Source organism: Urocitellus parryii, chromosome 13 (genome assembly GCF_045843805.1).
Source record: "Urocitellus parryii isolate mUroPar1 chromosome 13, mUroPar1.hap1, whole genome shotgun sequence".
In the NCBI taxonomy this organism is placed as follows: domain Eukaryota; kingdom Metazoa; phylum Chordata; class Mammalia; order Rodentia; family Sciuridae; genus Urocitellus; species Urocitellus parryii.
Window position 1 is genome coordinate 26,765,952 of NC_135543.1, and position 12,455 is coordinate 26,778,406.

Genomic DNA, 12,455 nt, shown 5'->3' on the forward strand with positions numbered 1-12,455 from the left:
TCTGGAGCCTGTGGAAGGCTGGCAGCCGCTTTCCCAGCATATCTGCATTTATTATCCCTGGCAACAGTCTCGGCTATTGAATTGCTTCAGAAGTGCCGTGAATTTTCCCTCCTGCCATCTGCCTCTTGGCATCCCTTCCTCTGCCATGAATGCCTGACTCCCTTCCTGGAGGGTTTCTTCCATCCTTCCTGGGATGGCTCACCCTCTTGACAACCCAGAATCCAGAGGGGCTGAGAAGCTGCATTGACATCCACACATGGATGGCAGCGTCCAGCTGGAAGCCAGGCTCAGTCCCCACACTTCGAGGCTGTGAAGCGTCATTCTTAGCAGCTGCCAGAATGCTCCACCATAGCTAATGGGGTGGGGTGGAGTCCTCAGGTGTTTGGGGTTGGATAAATGACTGAGAAACACCAGATTGCAGGGACTATTAATTGCCTTTTGGCTTCTGATTACTTAATATGTGTCTGTCTCTCCAACCAAGCTCAGGTGGCACTGAGGGTAACTCTGGGGTCTCCTCCGGCCCACCTGGTGATTGTTCTTTCACTTGCACCTGTTGCCTTGCCCCTAGGACTTAGAGGTTTATATGAACATTGGTTAGAAATAAGTGCGTTTACCAGCAGCAGAGGTGGGTAGTGGAGCTCTCGTGGGTGTGGACCCTGGGTTCTAGTACCCTTCAGCAACTGTGTGACTTCTGTTTCCTCCTCTTACTAGAACATTGGACCAGATGTCCCCTGCAGTCCTTTGTAGTACTGGCTTCTCTGGCGCTCTGCTGGCAAAGGACCTTAGCAGGTTGTCTGCCCCATTTATTCCACCTGCTGACATCAATACTTCCACTTTGATATTGTCACTTCTGGTTGTGACATTCACAGGCAACAGCACCCAGGTATAATTGATAAGCATTCTGCAGAATTACACAGGCTGGGAACACGGGGTCCCCCAGCTCCATCTGACTCCTGAGGTGGGGTGGGTGTAAGGCAGGACAGAAGGGTGAGTTGCAGGGCCCTCTGAGCCCTACAAGGCCCGAGGGGATCATGTGATCTCTCTGGGTAGATTCGGGATGACATGGTGCTGCATCTTAGAGTTTACCTGGGAGTCTGCACCTGGTTGGAAGGCATGAACAAGACCTTTGTAGGGCAGACTCTGCCTGGTGTCTCATAGCCAGTATGATGTCACTTCCTGCCTATGGATCGTGCAGTTGTCCACATCCCAGTACTAACCCACAGAGCCTCCCACCTTGAGAGCTCCGAGGTGATCGCATGGCTTAAACTAATATTGAGCCCACACCACATCACTTTGGGGAAGTGCTGCCAGCTGGCCTCGGACAGGCCTCTGAAGCCCAGAGCTGTGTTCCAGCTGGCCTGCGTGCTGTTCACACCCAGGGCTGGTCACAGGGCCTCACAGCTGTTTCAGACTCTGGCCTCCTCAGCAGTGGAGGGAGAGGGCCCTTGTGTTCCTAAGCTCAGTCTTGAGACCTGGCCTGCCCCACCTGGTCTCCTAGCTCCCTAGGCTTTGTTAGGGACAACCCTTCTTCTAGGGGGCATTTAATCATCCTTGGTGAATTAATATTAAGAATGTAATAATCATAACTGGCTGCAGCCATATTTGTTATAGGCTTCAAAAAGAACAAGGTTGTTATGAGAGGAAAGAATGCTCACAACACCTTGGGCAGGTGGACCAGGAGCAGGCATGTGGCCATGAGAGGGGAGGATGCTTTCATCTGGACTGAGGGAGGATGCTTTCCTGGACTGCTGGTCTTGAGTAGGTGAATTGACCCCTCCCCCTCCCTGAAAGCTTCCTAGAGCCTGGGACAGGAAGAAATGGGGTCGTATTTGTTCCCATCATCTTCACCATTTCTAGCCTTGGTATTTCATCAGGTAACTGTGGTATTCTTTCTGTTCTGGGCTGCACAATGATTATCATGAAGCTTCGGATGTGTGCTTGGTCTTGGCAAGACCACACTGGGCGTGCTTCGTGGTGCATTTGAGGAGACTATGGGATAAGAAAGGGTTTGTGATGAATGGACATGTGAAAATGGTACTGACCTGCAGTGGCTTATGACCTTCCAGAGGACTGTGTGGTGCAAGAGCAGATGCAAAATGAATACAGTTGGGTGATTGGTGCAAGAAACATCCATCTGGGGGGCTCTGCCAAAGAAACCAGTGGCCCTGACTTATTCCCAGATTCTACTGGATAATACTATGGTGTGATTAAATCATTAACTTAAAAATATGGCTCTCTAGGTCAGAAAGCACATGGGACTAATTTATATCCTGAGTTCCAGTTCTGGCTTTGCCATGCCACCCAACAGCACTGAGATCTGGGGCAGACCGAGTGGCCCCTTGGAGCCTATGAGGATTAGTAGAGTCTGAGTGGGTCCAGGGCCAGCCCTTTTCCATGGGGCAAGAGGAAAAGGGCTATCTACCCTCTGCTGTAGGAACTTCTCCTCTAGTTCATCCCACCTGCACATCCCATCCTCTGTATATTCCCTACTCCTACGCACTTGGTCTTGGACCCTCATGCTCTGTGGTCAAATCTAGCTCTGTCACTTGACCATTTCTGTAAGTACGAGCAGATGCCTTAAGCTCTATGCCTGTATTTTCTCATCTGGAAAATGGGGGTGACATTAATTCCCACCTCACAAGGTTAATTGGAATAAGCATAAAGGATTTAGTGCAGTGGCTTATGGACTGATAGGTATAGACTAGGTGCTCAGTAAATGATCGGATTTGGGGTGCTGTGCCCCTGTTTAAGCTCCCAATATCTTCTTCCTCTTGCCCCACCTCCAGGCCTGTTCTGATGTTGAGATACACAGTCTTCAGTTTGAGCCTCTTAGAACTGGTAAGGGCTTTGAAGCTGCTTGGTGCCAGGATCCCCTCTTGGACCCGGATTTGGGAGCCTCATGGGAGCAGACTGGCAACCTTGCAGGTGACTGAAACCTGCAAGGAGCCCCAGCCTTCTCCCCATCCCTGGCATTTCCCCGACACCCAGCTGCAACATTGGTCAGGGCTCTATTTCCTGTGGCTCCTGCTCGGGAGTCCTTGTCCTTTGCGCTCTGTGGAGGTGGTCTCAGGCCCACAGACCCAGGGCCGAGAGCTTCAGGGTGGGGAGCTCTGGGCCAGCCTGCCGCATTCTCCTCCTTTGAACTTCACAGCAGCTTCCCGCCCACCCCTTGTGCTCCCACCTAGCACTGCGGAAAACCAGCTCCGGAAAGAGTGGGAAGAGAGAACTGCTCTGAATGAAGCCCCAGTGAGGCACAGCAGAGAACTTGGGGACTGGAAGGGACATTGTCTACTCCTCCTCCACTTTATAGGGGAGAAAACGGAAGCCCAGGGGACTGAAGCGACCTGGCCTTGGTCACACGGTACAACCGTGGCACAGAGCTGGAGCCCTGGGCTGGCCGTGCCAGCTCTGGCTGCTCTGCCTCTGCTGCTCCCGACTCATTCATTCAGTGAGTCAACGAGTGGATTATTTTGGAATCTCCTGGAATCTCTTCATCTCCTCTCTAGGAGCTTACAGTCTAGTCATGAGAGTCAGGCAGGGAGAGAATCCCAACGAAGAAGGCTAGAAAGCTCTGAGTGGAGGTGGCCAGGCCAACAGAGGCACAGTGCCAGGGCAATCAGAGGGCTTCGTGAAGGAGGAGATGCTCAAGCGTCCTTGTGGGTGACAAGGAGTTTGCTGGGCTGCAGTAGAATGAGGGCTCTTGGGGAAATCATGGGCTCCGTGGGCACAGAGTCTCATTCACATCCCACAGTTTCACTGTGACCTCTGCCCTCACCCAGGGCCACTGCCAGATTTGGGGTGCTATGCCCCTGGCTAAGCTTTAGTCCAGCAGCCACCTTTGCAGAATGCAGAAATGATATATTTGCTCTAAACTTGCTTATTCTTGTTTTAAAGCAGGTGTTTAAAATAATTTTTTTTCTACTGATGGAAATAGCACTTTCTCTGTGCCCCAGTTTGTATCCATAAACACTTGAACTCATGATACAGAAACCGCCTTGGCCCTGATCCAGTAGTTGGTGTCCATTCCAGTGCCTTCCTGATGGGACCCTCCCTAGGTTCCAGGGGTTGGCTGGGGCGAGCCCAGTGCAAGTCACAGAAAGGTGCCTCCTACCTAGGGCAGGAAGTCCATTCGGTGGCCCTGTTTCGATCTTCTTCCATCTAATCCTCAATCCTCCCTCCAGCCTTGTGGCCTCTCTGACCCATTCAACGGCTTTTGGTACCAAAGTCAGTTTCAGGGTGTAACAGGCTGGCAGAAGTTCTCAAAGATTCCTTCCAAACTACAGAGAACGTATTAAAGTATTGGCTTTAGGCAACTCTAATTGTCAATCACAGAGGAAAAAACATGGCCATTGTAAAAAATCAAAAGTATTGTACAAATAGGCAAAAGAAGAAGAAAATCTTCTATAATTCTATCACCCAAATGCGGTAATAGGCGATTTTTATTCAATGTTTACTCAATGTCAGGCATCATGCTCAAGAAACTGCCTGTCATCTTTCTATCATGTATGGTCTATCTTCCTGACATCTATCATAGTATCCACTTATTTCCATGGCAACCCATGAGGAAGGTATTTTTACTATGCCCATTTCACAGAGGGAATTACCTAAAGATAAGTTAGTTTCTGGGTCAGAATGGGGCCAGGAGTAAATCCAGAGACTTGAACTCAGTCTCTGTGGAAGATTGCTTTTGAGACACCCTTGCTAACATGTTGGTGAATTTCCTGTCTGGTTTTTTGTTTTGTTTGATGCATGAATGTATTAAATAGTATATATTGCTTAACAATGGTATTATATTCAGTTTTGTAACCATCTTTTTCACTTAATACTATAGTATAACACTGAATAATCTTCTAACCATTATTTTAAATGGCTGTATAGTAGTCCATAAATGAAAGAATATCATAGTTTGTGCAAAGAACCCCCTATTTTTGGAAATTTTTAGGTTGTTCCCAATTTGGGGTTATTATTAACAATGCTATGATAGACATCCTTAAAGGTAATTTATGAGAATAATTACTCTCTTACCATAAAGGAGTTGCTATGCACAGGACTGCATGATTGGTTCAAGGGTTTTGCAGAATGTTAAGTCTTTGACACATGGGACTCACCTGCCCTGCAGAAAGGCTGAGTGAAGTTCCAGTGGTTCCAGCTGCGGGAGAGTAGAACTGGTTCTCCAGAGATAGGAGAGGATCAGGTGAGCACTGAGGTGGAGTCTGAGAAGGGAGTGAGCCCGGGGTGTGGAGGTGGGTGGGAAAGGTCTTCTAAGAGCCATGGTGTTGGGGCAAAGGAAGACAAGTGACTGAAGATGAGTGACAGGTCTGGAAAGAGCTCTGCAGGGCTTGGGTGATTTGGATTCAGGGATGAGCAAGGTGGGCTAAGAAGACTGGAAGCTTCTCTACGCCCATGCCACGTTTCCACACCTGAGAGCATCAGGCTAACATTGAAAAGTTTTTTTGTTTGTTTGTTTGTTTTTTGTTTTTTAACCCCTAAGGGAAATATTCTGTGAGTGATGAAAGAAGTAGAGTGATTTTTTTAATTGTTGACAACTGATGTTCTAATGCCATTGTCGACCAGGATCAGCTGAGGTCAATCCAGGCCTCATGTTTTCAGGCCCATGTTAAGTGTCAAATGAGCACTTTAGATACTGGGAATTTGGGAGAGGCCACTGTGGCTTGGGAGGTGGGTACTTCTAAGAGAGCCTGGGGTGTGAGCTGGGCCTGGCTGGTGGGTGCCATGACAGGGAAGAGAGAGCCCTCGTGTTCACACCTCTTCAGTCCAAATCTGGGCTTCACTGTTTCCAACTGTGAACTTGGTTGAGTTCTTGACCTTCTGCTTCCTTTGTTTCATCAGTCCAATCATGACCATAGTAGCAAGAGGGTCCATTCTTGGCAGGTTTAAATGAGGTGAGAGATGTGACTGGCCCCTTTGGGTCCTCAGTAAGTGTTAGAAGCTCTTTTTATTTTAGTACATTGGTGTGTCTGCAAGGACAGCAAGATCAAGGGCATTCTAGGGAAAGCAGAAAAGTCCTGTCCTATTTTCTAGACCATGAGAGGCTGAGAGAGGAGGAGAGGCCAAGTGAGAGTGGGGGAAGCTGAGAAAGAGGCCTGGGATTTTGCCGGGGGAATCTTGCATATGGGCCCAGGAGTTGGGAGTGTGTCCCATGGGCTATGAGGAGCTTGGAAAGGAGATGATTGGAGGTGGGTTTCACCTACTGGTATTGGACACACTGGGGCACTAGGAGCTCTGGGCCTGAGGCAGGAGGAGGAGACCTTTTGGGGGACAGCATGTGGGGAGGGAGCACTTCAGTTCTTGGGCCTGGGAGGGATTCCCTGGTCAGTGGTCATGACCCAGCCCTGCCCTACCTGCCCATCCTGGGTTCCCCTGGCCCCTGTGCAGGCTTGAGTAGGGATGGGCTCCCCTGGCTGGGAGAGAACATTCCTCCTCACCCCCCCCCCCCCAACCCAGGGCAGTCCCGCCGAGCTGCTCTCCCCCTCCATTTTCATCTCCACCTACTTACCGCCTGTGAGATCTCACTTCCAGCGCCTGGGCTCTCAGTAAGCGGAAGTGAGGGGTGTGGGGTGTGAGTCGGAGCAGATTCACTTGCGGGTGGGGTGGAATCAAGGCTGCTCGGCCTCCTTCCCAGCCCTCACCTGCCAAAATGACTAAGGCCACATTCCATGCTCCTGGGATGCGGGGATAGGGGAAGGGAAAGGAAAAAAACAGCATCCGTCCATTCATTCATGAGCCTCTGCCTCCTGAAAGAGTCCGGACCACGTGAGCATCGTGAGCATCGCAGAGGCTCAAGTCACACTGGGTGTGGGACGGTCCATTCCCCAGGGGACAGGCTTAGCCGTGGCCACGTGCTTGACTTCTGTCATTGGGCTCAGCCAGGCTCAGCTGTGCAAGTGGCACAGGATTTGGGGGGCCAACCCGCTCATCCCTGTGCCTGCCCCCACCTCCCCGGGCAGCTCTCTGATGCATTCCGTCGCTGCTGTGCGCTGACTGTTCCAGACAGAGCGTAGGGGAGGCTGTGGGGGCGGTTGGCGCACCCGGCGCAGGCAGGCAGGCAGCTGGGGCCTGCCGGTGCCTGCCTTTTCTGGAAGCCCACGCAGGCAGCTTCCGCCGGCCTTCAGGGACACATTTCCTGTTTGAAGGGGGCAGCCTTGTGCCTCCACCATGGGGCCTGCAGTGGGAAGGTAGGGCTGACTGTGTAGTCACCAAGAAGGTAACAAAGGACATTAGACAGTTCATTGCTGTGGCCTTGGGGCAGGAAACCTGTCTTAGGCTGCAACTAATTCCACCAGCACAGGACCCCAGCTCAGTTCTGTGTGGCTTCTCAAGGCACTGTGTGACTAGCCTAACCCCAGCTCTGTACTCTCATATATTGTTCTGAGCCATGCTTCCTTAGTTTGGCCCCTCTGAGCTCACAGTGACCTTTAGTGGCAGGAGGCCACTGCCTGAGAGGTAGGGTTGCTGGGCTCAGATGTAAAGGTCAGGCACTGCACCAGTGCAGCTATATAAGGAGACATTCTGTAAAGGGAAGGTTGTAGATTTCTGTATTTGTTATGATTATCCAACAGATGGCAGTAAAGTGTCTTGAGGAAGGGAATTTTTTTTTTTTTAATACTGGGATTGAACCCTGGGGTGCTTTACCACTACACTTTTAATTTTTTTATTTTTGAGAGAGGGTCTTGTTAAGTTGCTTAGGGTCTCACTACTTGCAATCCTCCTGCCTCAGCCTCCCAAATTGCTGGGATTATAGATGTGCACCACCTCACCCAGCCGGGATTCTCTTTTCTAATTTGCAGGAAGCTCCTGTAAGAGTTAACCGCAGCCTGCCATAAAGGCCAGAGAGAAATCAGTTCTAGGGAAATGTTACAACAGACAACACACAACATGGGTAAATCACAGGCCAGCTCTTGTGCTGGCTCGAGGAAATTCCCCATCATTGGCCATGAGGCCATTTCTCCATGTTTGCTCACTCTTCTTGGAAGAGGAGTAAATGCCTTGCTAGCCCTCATCCAACTTGACCTTCACCTCTTTCCCTCTCTGCTCCTGGTCTCCAGCCGGCCATGTGCTAAAGGCATGATTCCTAAGGTGATGGGATTGGAGCTGTCATCTGTCTTAACCTTTGGGAAGCCCCAGACCAGGTCCCCTTATTTATGAGACCCAGGGAACCTCCAGGTTTAGACTAGTCACACATTTGTGGGGGCAGGGAAATCTGGCCCTGTTTACTGACACAGGACGTGCTTCACCTCAACAGGTCTGTATAGCCAGTGCTTAGGTTGTGCTGTTACAGTCCTACAGCAGGCATTGATCACCTCATGCCACGCAGATATGTACCCATCCCAGGGCACAGAGAACAGAGTCCTGTGATCCTTGCCTAGAAACACACAGAACTGTGCCCAAGAGCACAAGACATAGGGCAGCATGGGAAAACTAGAGCCCATGGGACAAACCCAGGATGCCACCTGGGCCAAATGGCCCACAAAGCTGAAAATATTTCCCATCCGGTAATTCACAGAAAAAGTCTGCTGCTCCCTGGCAGGGGGCACAGAAGGTCGTGGGGTATCCTAGGAAGTGCTTCCTCCTTCCTTGGCAGGAAGGACCTCTGGGAATTCACAACCATTCCCAGCTCCAGTACAGGGCTCACTCTACCCAGAACTCGACAGACTCCTCTTTATAGTGGCAATTTGCCCAGGGCCCCAGGGCTAGAGATGCCAGGATGATAGGGGTCCTGGGCAGGCTCTGAAGGCTGTTTCTGAGCATTGGTCAGACTGCAGGGACAAGAGGACTCCAAGGGGACCAGGCACATGAAGCAGGAGGGGCTGGGAAGCATTTGTGGAAAGAGAAGCCAGTACTATGAATTATTCCAGAAGACAGAATTGAAATTTGTGGGTTGAATTATAAAGAGGGAAACTTTAGCTCTCCCAAACCCTTCCAGGCAACCTCAGGATGGCTCACATTTCAAGCCACTAGCCTGGGAGTTCCCTGCTCTGGCCCCCTCTGAAGGTTCTGGTTCCAGCTGCTATCTCAGGGGATCTTCATGGTTAGGCAAGAAGGGTGGAGTCGGAGAGTGGCTGTTCCTCCAGGAGCCTTCACTTAGGAGCAAGGATTGGAGGATTCTGTCCTCTCCCATTGGTGGATTTTGCTAAGTGAGGACTGAGGAGAGAAAGAGAAGACGCTCTCTGTCTGCTTTAGGCTCCATGTTCTCACAGCCAAAGACCAACGTGTATAAGCTGTGCAGAGGGTGCTGGAGTTCCCTCCGGAATTGGTGCCACATCATCTCCCAGGGCTGGCCCTGTACTGCGGGCAGGGGTAGAGGGGGATGACGTTGCGTTTCCTTCCCAAAGGCAGTGCTTTGCACTGAACAACTTTCCTGGGACTTGGGGTTTTAGGAAATTTGATTCAACTTGACATAGAGGACAGAGCAGAGCTGAAGAATACAGAGGATAAATACCTCCTGGGAGACAGAGTGGGGGTCAGGGAAGACTCTAGGAAGGAGTTGGACAGAAAGGCCAGGACAATGGGCCTCAATCTAAAGAGCTCTGGTGTTTATGAGTTTCCCAGATTGGGCATTAGACATCTGATACAAAGAATTCTGCTACCCAAAAAATGGAAAGCCACATAGGAAGGGAAAGAAGGAGGAAGGATTGTCTCAGCTCTTGGGATTATTGGCACTAAATAAAATCTGGAAGAGTCTTCTTCCTCTGATCACACCCTAAAGAAGACTCCAGATGGGGAGAGATAAACAGGATTCATCATGGTGCCAGGTTTACATTGACCTCTAGGTCCCCTTGAGGTAGTCTGGGGCTCACAGAGAATTTCTGTGCAGTGATTGGAAGACACAAGAAGCAGATACAGGTCTTTGAAAAAAGGAACCCCTAAGCATGTATTTGTTGGCCATCATGGTGCTCCTGTGGATTAGTTATGGCCTTGGCAAACTACATATGAATTTAATTTTCATCTACAGAATCCAATTTCCCTAGTGAATTTCTACATGGTGGTACAGTGTGGGAAAAATATTGGAGAAGGCAAAGGAGATGCAGGGAACCCAGCTGGAGGCATTTCAACAGTTCAGGGGAGATATGCTGGCGGGTTGGTTGGCATCTTGGGTTTGGATAGACATCCCAAGGCAACATGTCAGTAGATAAAAACAGCAGGTTCCCACCAGCTCTGATTTATGTGCTACATACAGTGTAATAATGACCGTTTGGAACCAGTGTTGAATGATTTATTTCTTGCTCTGTTATTGACAATAACCATGACAATTTGTGCCTTGCTGGGGAGAAGGGTGAATGGTAGCTCAGAATCAAAGTATTAATGAGGAATTTATGTTATGGCTCTTAGAAGAAGGAGCCTCCGTGCTCAACACTCTAGAGGACGGGCCTGTTTTTCTTAGGAGCTTAATGAGCTAAGGCTTCCTCTGTCTTCATTTCCAGGTAACAAATATGAAATCAAGGTGTACACTGGCGATGTAATTGGTGCAGGGACGGATGCTGATGTCTTCATCAATATCTTTGGAGAGTATGGAGACACAGGTAATGGGTTTGAATCCTTTTTCACAAGCCTTGCCCAGCACTGCCTCTTAGAGGGGTTATTTCCCACAACCCTGGCAGAGGAAGGCAGCTCGAGCCCCCTTTGGGCTCCTCTCTCGAATATCTCTCGTGATGTGGTTTGTCATGGCCTGTCTGGAGTGTCGGGCTGTCCATGCTGTGTTGTAAGATTTATGTTTTCAGAATAAAGAATGCCTGGTTTGGGGGTTGATTAAAATTGGTTTATATCCTAGACTAGGTGCAAACCCAATCTCTGCATCTCCAGGGATTACTGCCTCTCTTCAACTCCTTAAGCTCTGTGCCCATCCAAGCTATGCGTGGGGTTGTGGCTGGGTATGGTCTGATCCAGAGCAGTGAATTGGCTCGTATTGGAATGGGGCCAGGGGACAGTTAGAATTGCCTTCACAGTTGAAGCAGGAAATGAGGACAAATACAGCTGCAGGTGCTGGTGAGAAGTTCAGGTCAAGAGAACTGAGACAGGTGGTTCTCTCCTGCTTCTGCCAATTTAGTGGTATAGGGGTCAGAGAAGCTACAGAGACATGTGAATTTTGGATAAAATATATTAAAGAATTCAAAATGTATTGTTGAGCTTATAAGGGAATAAAAGAGAACTCACCAGGTGCCAGAAATGAAGAGGGAACTCAAATATTAACCATGAATTGATGTTATGACTCTTAGAAGGAGGGAGCTTCATGCCCAACAATCTAGAGCATAGTTTTTTATACCCATTTGGGGGTCAGAAAAATGAGACCTTGGCCCTGCATGAGGCAAGAGATTTGAAATTAGAACTGCACATAAAGCCAGAAGCACTGAAAATTCATAGAAACATCTTCAGTGAAAAAATAGACCAGGAAAAAATTTACTCATCAGTAATATCACTAAAATTTTAAAAAATTGTTGAGAAATTGATACCTTAGGTTTATATCACATGTGGGCTCAAGGTCTGATTTTATACTAAAAGTGTGACTTGGAAAGCTGCTTTCCCTAGAACATTGTTCCATGGCAGTAATAAATACCTTCAAGTACTTGATGTAAGCATTTGGGAGACTGCCCAAGATTCTCACAATAAAGTACTAGAGATGAGTTTATTTTCCCAAACTACAAAACACTCAAGGTCATAATAAGCATAAATCAACACAGCAAATAATAAGATTAAATCCTTAGAAATGTGGTACATAGACACAATGAAATATTAGCCATAAAGAAGAATGAAATTATGGTATTTGCAGGATGTGTGGAAGTGGAGACTATCATGCCAAGTGCAATCAGTCAATATCAAAGAATCAAAGGCCAAATGTTGTCTCTGATATGCAGATGCTGACTCACAATAGGCATCGGGGTGAGAGTGGAGATTCACTGGATTGGACCTGGGGGAATGGGGGAAAAGAAGAGAGATGGACATGGGAAAGCCAGGAGTATGAATTGGACATTAGTTTTCTATGTTTGTATATGAATACATGACTAGTATAACTCCATGTCACGTGCAACCACAGAATGGGAAGTTATACTCCATGTATGTATGATATGTCAAAATATATTCTACTGTTACGTATAACTAAAAAGAACAAATTTTAAAAATGAACATAATAAAAAAGATTAAATCCTTAGGCATTTCAGATAATGGAAAAATTCTGAGAAAGCCTTTATCTTAAATTGTTCAAACCTATTAAGTGCATGAAAAAGGTAATTGAGAAAATAAGACACTAAAAAACAGCAAATTTTGAGAAAGAATCAAACAGGAATACAGGAAATGAAAATATGGCTACTAAATATAGTTAAGATTTTTTTTAACTCATTGGATGAGTTAAACAATACAATTAGAAATAGTTGAACAGAGAATTAGTAAACAGGAATACAGGAAATGAAAATATGATTGCTAAAGATAAATGTTTACTAGAT

The 12,455-nt window shown here is 48.1% G+C and overlaps 1 protein-coding gene across 3 annotated transcripts in view; it reads left to right on the forward strand.

Moving 5' to 3' along the window:
- Loxhd1 (lipoxygenase homology PLAT domains 1) overlaps positions 1 to 12,455 on the forward strand; it is a 137,767-nt gene that overhangs the window by 21,357 nt on the left and 103,955 nt on the right. For all 3 annotated transcript variants that reach the window (XM_077792369.1, XM_026414511.2, XM_026414512.2), the window contains exon 5: positions 10,443 to 10,541. In XM_077792369.1, coding sequence (XP_077648495.1) covers positions 10,443 to 10,541 — 99 coding nt within the window. The remainder of the gene's footprint in view (positions 1 to 10,442; positions 10,542 to 12,455) is intronic.